This window comes from Penicillium chrysogenum (assembly GCF_028827035.1).
Source record: "Penicillium chrysogenum strain IBT 35668 chromosome Unknown utg000001l_segment0_segment0, whole genome shotgun sequence".
Lineage (NCBI taxonomy): Eukaryota > Fungi > Ascomycota > Eurotiomycetes > Eurotiales > Aspergillaceae > Penicillium > Penicillium chrysogenum.
The window spans coordinates 3,429,194-3,443,900 of record NW_026622749.1 but is presented as its reverse complement, the minus strand read 5'-3'; the positions used below and the strand labels follow the sequence as shown (position 1 = coordinate 3,443,900).

The following is a 14,707-nucleotide window of genomic DNA, read 5'->3' as shown; positions in this document are numbered from 1 at the left end:
GAAGAAGAATATCAGATACCGCAGATCAAAGCCAAAGCTACGATTGCGTGGGGTTGCTCTTTCCTCACCGCCTGCACGTGCTGTTATCAATATTGTCCTGAGGCAGTAAGTCATGTGGTGGGGGCACGGGTGCCACTTAACGCGTTATTTTTCTCAACACGCGTTCCTCCTTGTCCTACCATTTTGCAACTTGATTTGGCTCTGTTAAGTCCTCTTTGCTTTGCTTTGCTTCTTCTTCTTCTTCTTCTTCTCCTCCTCCTTCTTCTTCTGCCTCTATTTATTTTCCCAAGACTTCTTTCCCGACTGTGTCAACTATTGATATCTGAAGTCATCATATCATGGCTTCCGAGGCAGCATCCCAAGTCACTATTGGGGCTCTAAGGTTTATATCCATTCGATACATAAACTTGGCAGTACATATGTTAATCTATGTTCAACAGTGCTATCTTTGATGAAACCAAACCCCAAGTACGAGAGCCGATTGTTCAATGCGTTCAGATCAAGGCATTGCCAGCTCAGCCGAACCAACCAGAACGTTACCGAGCTGTTTTCAGTGATATTGAAAACTATGTTCAAACCATGCTTGCTACTCGTATGTGTTGTCCTTTCGGGACTCTTTGTAACACCTCAGGGCTTACTGACCGTTGGAAGAAGCCAATTCAGTGGTGACAGATGGGTCTCTGCGGAAGGGCTCTTTTGTGCGACTCAAGTCATTTCAATCAAACTCCGTCAAGGGCAAGAAGTATGTGAGGAAATTCTTCGCAATTTGACTGTGCTAATCATCATAGAATCCTCATCATCTTGGACCTTGAAGTTCTAAAGGAACTAGGCGAGGCTGACAAAATCGGTGAACCCAAACCACTTGAAGCCAAACCCGAGGAAGGGGAAGTGGGTCAACCAACGACAATATCCGGCAATGGGTTTTATGGCTCCAAGATGGAAGGTGCACATGCTCAGCAAAACAGGCGAGCCCAGCCAATGTCTGCCCCTATGTCTTCTTCTTCTGCCCATGCCACAATCTATCCGATTGAAGCCATCTCTCCCTATTCCAACAAATGGACGATGAAAGCGCGATGCACGAGCAAGTCCAACATCAAAACATGGCACAACAAGAACGGTGAAGGTAAGCTGTTCAGTGTGAATTTACTGGACGACAGTGGTGAAATTCGTGCAACCGGTTTCAACGAACAGTGTGATATGCTCTACGAACTCTTCCAGGAGGGCAGTGTTTACTACATTTCGAGTCCCTGTCGGGTCCAAATTGCCAAGAAACAGTTCACGAATCTCAACAACGATTATGAACTTACATTTGAGAGAGATACCATTGTTGAGAAGGTAACGATTCTTTCTTCATAAACCAGATGCGTCGCTCATATTTTATGACAGGCCGAGGAGCAAAATGATGTCCCTCAGATTCGATTCAATTTCACCACTGTTGCTGATTTGCAGACTGTTGAAAAAGACACAACCATTGATGTCATTGGCGTGCTGAAGGATGTCGGGGAGACCTCGCAGATTACATCAAAGAGCACCGGCAAACCTTATGACAAACGTGAGCTTACGCTGGTCGATAACACAGGATTTTCTGTCCGCTTGACAATTTGGGGTGCATCTGCAAACAATTTTAGTGTGGCACCCGAGTCAGTTGTGGCATTCAAGGGAGTCAAGGTTTCTGACTTTGGCGGAAGAAGTCTGAGTCTTCTGAGTTCGGGCTCAATGACTGTTGACCCGGATATTGGGGAGGCTCACCGACTTAGAGGTTGGTATGATGCTCAAGGCAGGTCGGAGAACTTTACATCCCACGCTTCATTGTCAAATGCGACCAACTCCACGGCCAAAATGGATCGTTTCAAAACCGTTGCGCAAGTTCGAGAGGAGCAGCTTGGCATGTCTGAGACTCCCGATTACTTCTCTCTGAAGGCAACTGTGACCTACATCAAGCAGGATTCCACCTGGTGCTATCCTGCCTGCCTTTCTGAGAACTGCAACAAGAAGGTAACGGAACTTGATCCAGGACAGTGGCGGTGCGAAAAGTGCGACAAGACCCACCCCAAGCCGGAGTACCGCTACGTCATGCCTATTAGTGTCAGTGACCATACTGGCCAGCTTTGGCTCAGCTGTTTTGATGAGACTGGGAGAAACATCATGGGCAAACCTGCCGATGAACTAATGCAACTCCGCGAAGACGACCCTAGTGCTTTTGGTGAAGTCTTCCAGGGCGCCAACTGCCAGACCTGGAGCTTCAGGTGCAAAGCCAATGTGGACAACTTCGGTGACCAGCAGCGGTAAGAATGATGGAATAACGATAATCTTAATGATGTGAATCTCATGCTAATTGTGCCATCCAGTGTGCGATATCAGGTCTCATCCTCCCAGGCAATCAATTACTCGGATGAAGCCTCTCGCCTTGCCAATATCATTGACTCCTACAGCATTGAGTAAATACAGGCAAAGTGAGGAATATTTTCGCCCAGCTTTGTACTAGCTTTGAATATTTCCACGTGCGCTCAGAGCTCTTCTTACTCATATTCATGTGTACTTTTACTAGTATGCTACTCAAGTTACGCCATGATCAATCTCAGTTACGGTCTTCTTACCTTGGACACTTGTTCGTTCTTTCCTATTTAGTACTCTTACAGAGCATATAAGCAGTAATTTTTCGCTACGATCCTCTCACTTATGCACTTATGAGCAGTCTGCAATTTGCGCTATCACTTCACCTGGACAAGGCAATGAATGTATGTATTTATATGTACTCCGTAGATACTATGTTGTAGGCGTTACGAGGCGGTAAGCCAGCAAAGGCGGAAATAAATGGCAATACACTATTGCTTTCTCATTTTCTTTTTTTTTTTTTTCCTTCCTGCTTTTCTGCTGGAACTATTCAGAGGATTCAGTCTCGTGCCCTTCATCTTTTGATTACGATAATATTTTGTTATATCTTCTTTCTAGACAACTCATCATGGGTAAGCGAAGCCATCTTGAGCCAACTGAGCAGCGACCGAAGAAAAAGTCCAAGTCCGAGAAGCCCGCAAAAGCTTCTAAAGATAAGCAGGAAAATGGAGATGAGAAGACTGTGTCTTATTCTGATGCGTCTGCTCTATCTGAAATCCCTCAGTCAGAAATCGACAGTTTTTTGACCAAGAATGTCATTAAAATCTCTGATCCCTCCTCGCCCGACGCCTCTCAATTCCGCCCAATCCTCTCGTTTGATCACCTGCCTGAATGTGATGTTGGTCTGTACACCCAATTGAAGTCTTTCCCTGCGCCAACACCGATTCAATCCACTACCTGGCCGCTTCTTTTTGCTGGCCGTGATGTGATTGGTATCGCAGAGACTGGAAGTGGCAAGACCCTCGGTTTTGGCTTGCCGTGTCTCAAGAAATTGATTGACTCCAAGTCAAGCAAGCCTTGTCAGCCCAAGGCAGTGATTATTTCACCCACACGAGAACTTGCAATGCAGATCTATGACCAGCTTGTTAAATTCGGCCACCACGAGAAGACCCAGGTGACATGCATTTACGGAGGTGTGGGTAAAGATGAGCAGCGTCGTGCTCTTCAAAAGGCCGCCATTGTGGTTGCCACCCCTGGCCGCCTCAAGGATCTCCAGAATGATGGTTCGATTGATCTTGGAAAGGTCAACTACCTCGTCCTGGATGAGGCAGATCGCATGCTTGACAAAGGATTTGAGCAGGATATCAAGGACATCCTCAAGCCAATGCCCGTCTCCAGGAGACAGACTGTTATGTTTACGGCAACATGGCCGCGGTCAGTCCGAGATCTCGCAGCAACCTTCATGAAGACCCCGGTAACTGTTACCATTGGCGGAGACCCATCTGCGGATCCCCGAGCCAACACAAGGATCAAGCAAGTCGTCGAGGTTGTTGATGGCCGAGAAAAGGAGGGCCGACTCGTGCAACTGCTCACTAAATCCCAGCGAGGTCAAAAATCCCCCGAGAAAGTCCTGGTTTTCTGCCTCTACAAGAAGGAGGCGATGCGTATTGAGAATCTCATCAGAAACAAGGGATTCGCAGTCGCCGGTATTCACGGTGATTTGAACCAATCAGACAGATTCCGAAATCTTGATGCTTTCAAGAAAGGCAATGCTACCGTTCTTATCGCAACCGATGTCGCGGCGCGTGGGCTTGATATCCCGAACGTGAAACTGGTGATTAATGTCACCTTCCCTCTTACTGTTGAGGACTATGTGCACCGGATTGGAAGAACCGGACGTGCTGGGGCTGACGGCCTTGCTATCACTATGTTTACTGAAAATGACAAGGGACTGTCTGGCGGGTATGTTATTCCTATTCTAATACGCTTGATAGAAATCGTCGGGGCAATGCTGATTATGAATAGATTGATCAATGTTCTCAAGGCAGCTAATCAAGATGTGCCAGAGGATCTGTTGAAGTTTGGCACAACTGTCAAGAAGAAGCAGCACGACGTGTACGGTGCCTTTTATAAGGACGTTGATATGGACAAGACAGCGACAAAGATCACATTTGACGATTAATTGGGTTCATTCCGACTTGATATCTTTGCTGGAGGATCTGGAGGATAACATTTGCCGAAGCCTTGTCAGTTGACCCATCAAGTATACCCTTTCTACATAGACTCTATTATTTTTTTCGGTTAGGCGTCGAGACCAAATCAAAATCAGATCAGATCAGCACTCACATAAGGAGAGCATAGCTGCCACTGAAGGCGCATGCTTTGAAGAATCCCAATTTTAGGCCAAATCCGCGGCCCAAGAAGAAGCTCGCCAAAGCACACAAAATGAAGCTAGCAGGTCGAATGGCCACTTCACTCGTGTACAGGCTACATCCGTTCCGATGGAGGTACGATTTGATAAAACTGTAACTCCAAAAGGTTCGAACCGCCATATTCACAATGTTGGCCAGGACCAATCCATACGCACCCAAGTTTCCTATTTCTAGGAACATATAGGCCGCCAAGGCATAACAGGCAGAGAAGACACCCATCCACGCCGTTTGCTTCCGTATCTGTTGCGAACTTGCTGCAGATGACACAAATGCTTCGGTGATCCCATTTAGTGCCAAAAATGGAATGTAGTAGCAGTAGACGGAGAGCAGGTCTCCGATTTTAGGGGAAGCCCACTGACGGCCTCCCAATATATGCAACAATTGAGGGACCATCATTGGACCCAATGGAAATATCAGGATTGACAACAACTGGTACGCGCGTAGAATATCTACGAGGTGATCTCTGGCAGTGCGGACCTTGATATTCTTCAGCTTCTCATCCTCGTCGGGGCTCAGCAAGGCTGAGAATAGGTTCCGACTGCTCTCCTCCAGCGGTTGGAAGATAATCCGTGCGACGAGCCCGCCATAGTTTGACGCGAGAGAATATATGCCCTGGTCTTCTAGCCCTGACAGGGCTGCGAGCATCATAGTGTCGCCCTGCGTGAGCAAATGCTTCACTAGAGATTGGAGAAAGACATTCGCAGCAAGCGACGTTAACTGCCGTGAGAACCGTCCCAGAAAGTAGTTGGAGGGGTCCCTATAAATTGTTACCGTGTTGTTCTTCGTGCTGTAGCCTGAACGAGATAGGGTAGGTCTTACCTGGTTTGTATACGTGTCAGTAAGAAAGAGAACCGGGTCGTATTGGCCCCTCTGGGTAGGGCCAGCGAGTAGCCACAAACGAGGGCCAGAGAGTAACTGAGGTGACCAAGAGCAAATGGTAGCACACCAAGGTCGTAGTTGACTTGAGAAGCATATATAAAGGCGAATGATGTCACCGCACTCCTCAGAAATGCCGCTGGCATTTCAACGGCAGCGCGTTTTTCATAAAGCATATGTTGCTGCACTACCGAGAAAAAGGGCTCGGTGCTGAGTTCCATGAGAGATGCAGCCCCGATCAAGAGCACACTGTGATAAAAGAAGGCGGTGTTTGCTGCTTCCTCTGGGACAAAGCGCTGGTAGAGCATAGTGAACATAAGACTGGAAGGAATTCCAAGGGCGAGGCTCAAGTAGGACACGTTCACCACTGCTTGAGACGCCACGGACTGCGAATCTGCCGCTGCTGTATCTGATTGCAAGGAAGGCTGTTTATTGTCAGGCGTAGACGGAATAGGCTGCCGTTGGATAGCCATCCGAATACTCTCCCTCGAGAAATACAGTATCGAAACCTGGAAGAGTTCCAGTTGTGCTGCTATTCCCAGTACGACCGGTGAAAGGGTACGTAAGATCAATTGGTTTGAGGCAAAGGTAAAGATCCTGGACGCTAATTGAATCAAGATCAAAAAGCTTGTGCCCGTGGCTGACGACGCCAGAATTCTGCCCATACGGGCATCGTCAGGTTTTGCCATGCCCGCGATTGGACCCAGCTATGACAGTGCAACGAAGTATGCTCAACAGACAAGACTTCAAGCTGACCTCCGGAGCTGTATGTATGGTGTAGGGTTCATATGGGAGGGTGTTGTTAAAGGGTAAATGGTGTGGACACCCTTGGTGGGGCCTAATCTAGGGAAGTTGTCTTTTTTAACTTGGGCTTTTTGAAGAACGGGAGATATCTACCATGTGAAATCAAAAACTACTTTGAATTCATAGAATATCTATATAAAAGCAATACAGTATATCTAAACATATATAAATCTACTTTAATCTACTTTGAATTCCACTTAGAGCCTCCTTCTTCCAGTTGCTTGGCTAGGTATGGTTAAGTATGGCTACAGGCTAATTGTGAAATCCCTTCTAAAAGAACTAAAAGAACCTTCTGTGATCTTTGGTATGCAAAATTTTCATGGCAAAGGGAAAGAGGCACTATGGGTCAAAATCCGCAAAGCACCGTGTTTCCTCCAAGTGGCCCTGATCCACCCATGGATGTCAACTTCTGTTGGTCATCATGTACAGGAAGCCCTAGGGATATCTAGCCACTGGGATGTCAATGATCGCTTGTAAAATCACTATGTTTCCAGGTGCTGTTTTCAGGCTGTTGGTCAAGTAGGCTCTTGAACGCTCTAGAACGGAGGCAGATAGAATGGATAGCCACCATTCTTGGTTTTGAAGACACTGAGAAGGAAGCTGTATGTTGCGAAAAGAACAGTTGCCCAGATCACGACAGCCAGCTGTTGACCCTTGACGTCTTCCATCCGGGGAACCTTCAGTGCGAGTGCGATCGTTGCAAAGGAGAGAACAGCGTCTGTGTGAGCAAAATGTTAACCTAGGAAGTCGACATGGAAACGACGCCCAGAATCAATGAGCCTCGCAATTATCACTTACAGATGGCAGCCACAATCTGAGTCTCCATCCCGAACTGGTTCTGGAACCCACCGGCAAAATAGCTAATGCCACCTTTGCCATCACCAGCAACATATGGGACCTTTCGGATATGGTTGAACATTTGACCACTTGTGAACAGAAGAATTGCGATGAGGCTGACTGCAGCCCAAAGGTTTCGGTTCTGGACAATTGGCAGCAAGTAGGGAGAAAGAACTGTAGTCGCAGTCACAACCGCCATCAGAATTGTGATCACTGATACTATCCGCATGTAGTTGATGGGTCGAACTAGTTCAGGCTTGGGGCCTTCGGGCAAATGACGTCCAATCCAAGAGTAGACCTGGTCGGCTGAGATCGGGCTATTTGGGATTCAGATGTTAGTTGAGATAGGGGCCGGGCGCAAGAGCGTTGATAGAAAAACATACCCAGTGAAATCAAACCGAAGGGGGTTCCCTTCAACCTTGGCAAAAGGACCAATGGTAGGAGGGAAGACAAGGATTACGGGTGCAGTTTGAAGCATGAGCTGCTTAGGTTAGTTGTATGTCAAATAGCTCAGTCTCGAGTAAAAACCCCCTACCTTTTGGAAAACTGCCTTGCCATTATCAAAGTCGAGTGTTCCAAAAACAACCTTGAGCTCATCAGGCTTGGGGCCCTTGGTCCAGCTTCGGGCGATCAGGTCCCATTCAGATTCGAAGTCGCGGCATAGGAGGCAGCCAAAGCGAGGGTCCGTGGCAGTCAGAATAACCGCAGCATAGTAATCTCGAGGTGTAGAGGTGAGGTCTTCATATGATGCACTGTCTAGATCAACAGGCCCCGAACGAGACAGGGATTGGTATGTTGCAAACTTGTCCTGTGTTGAGCTCGCAGACAAGACACCAGACACGAACGAGAGAAGGAGAAAAAGGCCCGCCCAAAGCTTCATTTTAGCATGACAAGGAGCTGGACAGCTTCAAGGAGGTTAGTTATAAGCTTCAATTGATTGAAGAACTATCAATCGGTTGTAATTGAAGACGTTTGAACACGTTGAGTGATAAAGTCCAGGTGTCCACTATCAACGTAATCGGGCGGGCACATTGGCTTACTTAATATCTTCGGGGTTCCAAGCCCGCCAAAACACCGGCGCGTCTCCGCGACGATTTATATCATACTTGGAACAAGCATTGGATATAAACACCACATATCTTACCTAGGTATTCCTTTCCTTCTGGACAGACATTATTTAATCTATAGCCTTTCTTTCTATTTTTTCAATATCGAAGAGCTCCTGTCCTTCTCTGAATATTGTCGTCATGGCAATGGCCGAAGAAGCATCGGCTTCAGATGTATGTGACTTCCCTAGCTTGATGGGATATGCTCAAGATGCTAAATGAACCATGCAGTTTGAGATGTCCATGAGGACTATGCGTCTGGAGAAGGAGTATGAGAAGACTCTTTCAGATTCTGGTCGTCTTCTCGATGGCGAGAAGGATCGCGTACGACGCATGGAGCTCTTGCTCTTGAAATTCGAGAACGAAGCTCTCCGGTCGCAGTTGGACGAAGCAAATGCGCATCTTTCAGGATTCACACGTGCTGATTCAGAGGCATGTGCTCAACTTCGGGAGGCTTGCCAGGAAATTGATCATTTGGAGCTTCAAGCACAGGCATCGTCGAGTGAGATTAACCGACTTAAAGTAAGTCTTAACTCAACCTGCTGACTATATGCATAGTCCGTTATGTTGACAGTAGCAGGAAGAACTGTCGGCCCAGAAGAATAATTCGACCAGTTACAATACTGTCCTTGCTGAGAAACTCCATCTCTCCAGAGATCTGTCAACTCTGCAGTCAGAGCTGGAGCGGCTCAGAGCGCAAAATGCGTCATATCAAACCATCATTGCCAAGAAACATGAGATGGAACGGCAGATAACCTCTCTGGAGCTTCAACTCGGCGATGAAAAACATGCCCATGAACGTACTCAGGCCAAGGTATCACAGCAAATGACAGAGATCACCCAGCTTTCTGCTCGAGTTGAAGGGTTACGGAGTGAGCTAGCGGGAGAGTTACGAGCCAAACAGCAGCAGGAACGGGACAACCACAATCAGAACTCAGCATGGGCTAATCAGCGGGCGACGTTTGAAGGAAAGATCGATTCGCTCAAACAGCAATTACTGTCAACCAAGGACAAGCTCCAGGAAGCCCAGATTGAAATCCAGCACGGACGTGGCCTCAAATCACAGGCAGTAAATAACTCCGAAGCCAGTTCCCGAACAGTCCCACTTCAGCGCCCTGGCCCGAGTGGCCATGCCGGTGTGACGATTGCGACCCCTGGGGCTGTGCGTGTTCAAGAGAAATTGAAGAAGGATTCGGCCATGCCTGGTGACAAGTCGGCGTTTTCCATCACTCCATTCTTAAACCGCACAGGGGCGCCTTCCGATTCGCCAATGAGCTCAGTTGCAGACGAGGACGATATTCTTGGAGATGTCGACACTCCTCATGGTCTACTCGGCAAGCCGAGCACCTTTGGTGAACCAAAACGTATCGGTTCTGCTCTCCGGCGCCAACTATCTCCAGCAGAAGACCGCATTCCAATCACGAAATTCACCAAACCAAAAGCACGTGATAACACAATGCCAGTATCACCGCCGGAAAATGAGGTCAAAAAACCAGCGCATCGATTAGATCGCAGAGTGCCACCCACTGAAACCGATGAATTACATGAGCAGTTTCAGCATGAACAGGCCAAGCCCAAAAAACGCAAACTTGGCGGTCAGCGGGATCGAAGTTTGTTCGAGGATGAGGAGGAAGAAGAGCTTCTGCCCAGCAAGAAATTTGGGAGAAATCTTGCAATAGGAAATGGACGGACTTCAACGCTGGGGAGTAAAACACAACCTAGTACCACTAGTCTACCACGGGCGCTCGGGCTTGGGGCAGCACCCATGGGATTTTCTCCCTTGAAAAAAGACCGCAGACGATTCTAATGGGATTTATCAAAAGATCCCGCAATTCATTTTTAGTGGCACAGACTCTACACGGTGGACCAAATATATAAATGTACATGGATGTGTAGGCATGTAGTCACGTAGTGAACATGATAAGAGCTGTCCGACTTTGAGGGTTCAGCGGTGCTTTCTGTTTTGCCGGCAGAAAATAAAAAGCTTCTCCTCTCAAGGGACTGCAAGTATCTCCCCTGATATTATTCAATTCGTATTATGTTCGCTTTACATCCAATTCGATTTTGGCGGAATGCCTGCTATAAGCAAGTAACTGTCCAAGCAAGACATGCATCATCCAAACGCTGGCAAGCCCGGCAGCAAAAGGATCAGTTCACTAGAGAGGCAGCTGTCCAAGGGCTGAAAAGTCGCGCTGCTTTCAAATTGCTGCAGGTAATCCAGCCCCGGCATTACTCTATTTCCCTGGATTGATCTGACAGACTGGTGCCTGCGGTTAGATTGATGAGAAATATCGAATCTTCAAGGGCGGGCAGACAGTTGTTGACTTGGTATGCTAGTCGTTCAACCTAAACTTGGGTCATTGTTTAATTCCAAACATTTAGGGCTATGCTCCAGGGTCATGGTCACAGGTGTGTCGACCATTCTTCTTTTGCCTTTTACTTATCCCTCTCCCCTTTGCTGTCAGATGGACCGCAATTAACTGCCAGAAAAGGTTGCTGCAAGCCGTACTCAGCCGCATGGTCGTGTCCTCGGTGTCGATATCATCCCAGCCCAACCACCAAAAGGGGTGTCTACAATCCAAGGGAATTTCCTCGCACCCGAGATTCAAACATACATTCGAGACTTTCTCCGCAATCCAGACAGAGGCAGGCCGCGCCAATCCGGCTTCCTGGACGATTCCAGTATCAGTCCATTGGAGCCGAATTCGGATACTGAACGCACCACGGAGGCCGAGAAGGGGGATATGAGGGGCGATAAAATACTTGAAAGAACGGTAGATGTGGTTCTTAGCGATATGTCTGCTCCCTGGTACCAGACCTCCGGTTTCTGGAAACGAAGTCTAAGTGCTCCTTATAACAGGATGATGAACACCAGCGGTGTCAGTTTCAGAGATCATGCTGGAAGCATGGTATGAAAATCATTGCTCCGTTGATAAATGTGAACCCCCTGCTAACTTTCCACGCAGGATCTCTGCCACGCGGCTCTACGATTCAGTTCGGATGTTTTGAAGGCAGGCGGTCATTTCGTCTGCAAATTCTACCAAGGCGCCGAAGACAAAGAACTGGAGCAGCAGCTGAAAGAATTATTCAAAAGGGTTCATCGCCTAAAACCCGAATCATCTCGCAGTGTATGATTTCCCTCATCCAATTGATACACACTCCCCGACTAAGGCAATTGGCAGGAATCCAAGGAGGCCTTTTTCGTTGGCTTGGAGAGAAAATCGTGAGATCAAAGCTATTTCGGACTTACATGCCGGCAGGTTACAGAGTAGCCGAAGGGCCGAACCATGTCGTCTGTCTAAAGGATCTCAATCTCCTCATTGTCAGATGCCTCATCCCAGTCAATATCGGCTAGCGCTTCTTCCGCCTTCTCATGAACCTTCCTATGTGTCAGTTTGGGATTGGGTTATTTTATAGGCTCTGACTGACCTCTTTTAGCCCACTCAATTCTTCAACATAGCCATGTTCATTCAGGGCTCTTCGCACGAAGTCCCATCCTTGCTCGCGGTATGCACTGACAACCTTGTCCGAGCATGCACTGCAGCTCGGATAACTTTTGCCGGTGACGGACAGGTTCTCGAAATTGGAGAGAAATCCTCGTATTTGATGGGGCACAGCGCCTAAGGGATGATCATCACGCTCGGTATTGCGGGCTATTGGGGCCGGTGCGCCAGCGCCTTTGGGGTGCTGAAGGAGTGAAACGAAAAGCTCCACCAAAAGTGCAGAGGCTATAGGAGCCACTCCAGGGCGGGTCACCGTACACTGCTGGTCGAGAGTTTGATCTTTGGTAGACTATCACGCAGTCAGTTCTGTATAAAGCAGGTCCCTCCTTGGGATAATCTTACATTAGCTGGTGCTACTACATCGTTGCAGAAATAGCACCCAAGCTCAGCTGGCTTTTCATCCTCCGTGATACCATGGCGCATCACCACGAAGGAATCGAACCCTAGGGCTGCATTCATCACGATTTTTCCTGCCGCCTTCCCCATCACAGTGGGTAGCCACCGTGATTCTCGGGTATCCATGAGGAGGAAGATGGCATCATGTCCATCAATCAGTGTTTGGAGACGATCAAAATCGGCCCTTGTCACCCGTTCGTCCACAATAGGATGGCCTGCCATGGGTACCGAAAGCGCATGACCTGTAGTCTCTACTCCTGGGTAAATTTCTGTTAGGGCTTCGGATGCTCGATGTGCTTTTCGGGCGCCACCGTTCAAGCAATCTTGGAAATTGAATAGTGGCTGTCGAACAGGGTTAGAAAATGAAACGGTCCCATTGTCGACGAAAGTGATCTTCTTCACGCCCCAGCCCTATATAGTCGGTGATTAGAACAAGTTGTTTTCGAGCGCGGAAGTCGACGTCCACATACCAGCAGATTCCGGGAGACGTAGCTACCCAATGTACCAGCTCCTAGCAAGAGGCATTTCGTGTGCTTTATTTTCTCAAGATCGAGCGTTGGGCTGATCCGCCATTTGATAAGTTTGAGGTTGAGATCGACGGACTGATCTGCTAATCTTTAGGGGGAAATAAGCTTCCTTGATCAAGTCTTCACTTTGGATATTTCCGAATTAACGCCATACCTCTTAGGATCCATGTACTCTGTAAGATTGACAATTCTCCCGGCCAATTTCCCTGTCGAGTTACGTTCCCAGCCGGTTACCTTTGGCAGTGGCAACGACTCTCGGGTTTGCAGTGATTTCGGGGTCTGAGGCTCTTGTTTTGGACTTGACTCCAGCCGAATTACTGTACTGCGTCCCTGATCACGCTTCGCGTGCACGTCGCGATAGCGTATCAATTGCACCCGTTCGATGCCCCATCGCTGCTTGATCAGAACGAGCAGGTTTCGTAACATCCACCCTGGGGCCTGTTCATAATTTGATGGGTCTGAGAAACAGAAATAACAGTCTTCATCAGCGACATTCTTGAAAAACCCATTTTCATATTCGGAAAGCGACGCTATCTGCCAGTTGCTATTTGATGTGTCTTGTTGCGCGCTCTTTGTCTGGGGATCGCCCGAGGACGCGTCGGGACGCAGTCTGGATTTTCGAGCCAAAAAAAAGCCTCGTTGTCGATGATCCACAATATATGACCATGTTTGCACCGCTTCCACTAAAGCAGTGCTCTCATGTGGAGATAAATGAGACCCCTTCAAATTGTCAATATCATGATCCTGGTGGGACTGGGATACTTGATCTGTTGGTTGCACGGGGACCCATTGAGGATCTGAGTGGATTGCCGGAAATGCAAACCAGTAGTGGAACTTGTATTTTTTGAGGTCCGCAAAAGATACAATCACAAAGCTGCAGAGTAGGGAGGGGCATGAGAGTATTGTTCCGTCGTGGATAGCATCCCATATCTTGGAGTTTTCATTAGTATATGTATATCACTCTCCGAGGCAACCAGTGATGGTTATCCCTACCATTTGTCCAGCTTGATGAAGCAGATGGGGTCTATCCATGTTTCGATATTCTTCAACGGTATTGACATTTTTGATCATGCCCTCTGCTCTGTAATAGCCAGCGGGGGGTCTAAGTCGCTGTTAGAAGGGCTTTTAAAAACGTCTCGTTTTATCTTACTCGCTACTGGTGAGGGCGTTCCCATGAATTTGGATTCGACATGATGCGGCCTCAGGATCAGAAGGACGGATTTCGTATAGTCCCAGGACGGGGCGGGCAGAGTCATCTAGTTTGTCGTGATTGATCTTATGGGAAGCCAGTGAAGTATAGAAAGGTAATTCGATGTCGGAAGCAAACGGTGCGTACTGCATCCTGGAGGAAAAGGAAGAAAGAGAAGAAGACTCTTGATTATGAACCCGAATAATGCAGACTTGGGAATCCGGACGTGACAGCTAAGAGGGGAGGAACAAGGTGTAAGAGTGTCAAAAGATGTTAGAAGGAGGTCAAACGGTCTGATGTCACGAGAGGGGCGGGGGTGACCTTGGGAAGGCTTATCTATCCGCCTGACCTCTCTACCTCTGACCTCGGGACCTCTCTGCACTTATTATCTCCAATTGCAAGAGCTTTGGGTCCCAGAAATCTCTGAGACCGGCGTTACCATAGCTCGTGCTTAAGCTTTGGAGAAGTGGAATCAACTGAGACTCTTGACACTTGAACCGCGACATTTGATACCTCTTACCCTTTTCCGTTCCCCATTCTGAACGACAGAAGCCACGCACTAATGAGAGGATACGCCTCATACCATCCTTACCTATTGTAGCCTATGGGGACCGATGCCTCTATATAACCCTATTATGCCGCCACAACAACGGTATCGCCAACTGGATCTGTCAACGCTGAGGGGTCCGTGACGATCCCGAGG

At 48.0% G+C, this 14,707-nt stretch overlaps 7 protein-coding genes across 7 annotated transcripts; 4 read left to right on the top strand and 3 right to left on the bottom strand.

Moving 5' to 3' along the window:
* Positions 1 to 338: 338 nt before the first annotated feature.
* N7489_001370 (replication factor A subunit protein RFA1) lies at positions 339 to 2,442 on the top strand (the record flags this gene model as incomplete). Its single annotated transcript, XM_056707125.1, has 6 exons — positions 339 to 382; positions 441 to 592; positions 652 to 742; positions 789 to 1,335; positions 1,387 to 2,285; positions 2,349 to 2,442. The coding sequence occupies 6 exons, from the start codon at positions 339 to 341 to the stop codon at positions 2,440 to 2,442; spliced, it is 1,827 nt and encodes a 608-aa protein (XP_056571427.1).
* A 520-nt stretch (positions 2,443 to 2,962) lies between these two features.
* On the top strand, positions 2,963 to 4,516 carry dbp3 (RNA-dependent ATPase DBP3; the record flags this gene model as incomplete). The annotated part of the gene is made up of 2 exons (XM_056707124.1): positions 2,963 to 4,296; positions 4,360 to 4,516. 2 exons carry the CDS (start codon positions 2,963 to 2,965, stop codon positions 4,514 to 4,516), a joined length of 1,491 nt encoding a protein of 496 aa, XP_056571426.1.
* Positions 4,517 to 4,676: 160 nt separating this feature from the next.
* N7489_001368 (oligosaccharide translocation protein RFT1) lies at positions 4,677 to 6,331 on the bottom strand (the record flags this gene model as incomplete). The annotated part of the gene is made up of 2 exons (XM_056707123.1): positions 4,677 to 5,523; positions 5,586 to 6,331. 2 exons carry the CDS (start codon positions 6,329 to 6,331, stop codon positions 4,677 to 4,679), a joined length of 1,593 nt encoding a protein of 530 aa, XP_056571425.1.
* A 608-nt stretch (positions 6,332 to 6,939) lies between these two features.
* Positions 6,940 to 8,163, bottom strand: N7489_001367 (OST3/OST6 family protein; the record flags this gene model as incomplete). Its single annotated transcript, XM_056707122.1, has 4 exons — positions 6,940 to 7,164; positions 7,245 to 7,600; positions 7,667 to 7,764; positions 7,819 to 8,163. 4 exons carry the CDS (start codon positions 8,161 to 8,163, stop codon positions 6,983 to 6,985), a joined length of 981 nt encoding a protein of 326 aa, XP_056571424.1. The 3' UTR covers positions 6,940 to 6,982.
* A 367-nt stretch (positions 8,164 to 8,530) lies between these two features.
* Positions 8,531 to 10,196, top strand: N7489_001366 (uncharacterized protein; the record flags this gene model as incomplete). Its single annotated transcript, XM_056707121.1, has 3 exons — positions 8,531 to 8,563; positions 8,621 to 8,911; positions 8,970 to 10,196. The coding sequence occupies 3 exons, from the start codon at positions 8,531 to 8,533 to the stop codon at positions 10,194 to 10,196; spliced, it is 1,551 nt and encodes a 516-aa protein (XP_056571423.1).
* Positions 10,197 to 10,788: 592 nt separating this feature from the next.
* Positions 10,789 to 11,523, top strand: N7489_001365 (uncharacterized protein; the record flags this gene model as incomplete). Its single annotated transcript, XM_056707120.1, has 3 exons — positions 10,789 to 10,798; positions 10,877 to 11,298; positions 11,356 to 11,523. The coding sequence occupies 3 exons, from the start codon at positions 10,789 to 10,791 to the stop codon at positions 11,521 to 11,523; spliced, it is 600 nt and encodes a 199-aa protein (XP_056571422.1).
* Positions 11,524 to 11,687: 164 nt separating this feature from the next.
* Positions 11,688 to 14,156, bottom strand: N7489_001364 (putative autophagy ubiquitin-activating enzyme ApgG; the record flags this gene model as incomplete). Its single annotated transcript, XM_056707119.1, has 7 exons — positions 11,688 to 11,768; positions 11,819 to 12,181; positions 12,235 to 12,699; positions 12,759 to 12,903; positions 12,970 to 13,745; positions 13,809 to 13,917; positions 13,966 to 14,156. 7 exons carry the CDS (start codon positions 14,154 to 14,156, stop codon positions 11,688 to 11,690), a joined length of 2,130 nt encoding a protein of 709 aa, XP_056571421.1.
* Positions 14,157 to 14,707: the final 551 nt, after the last annotated feature.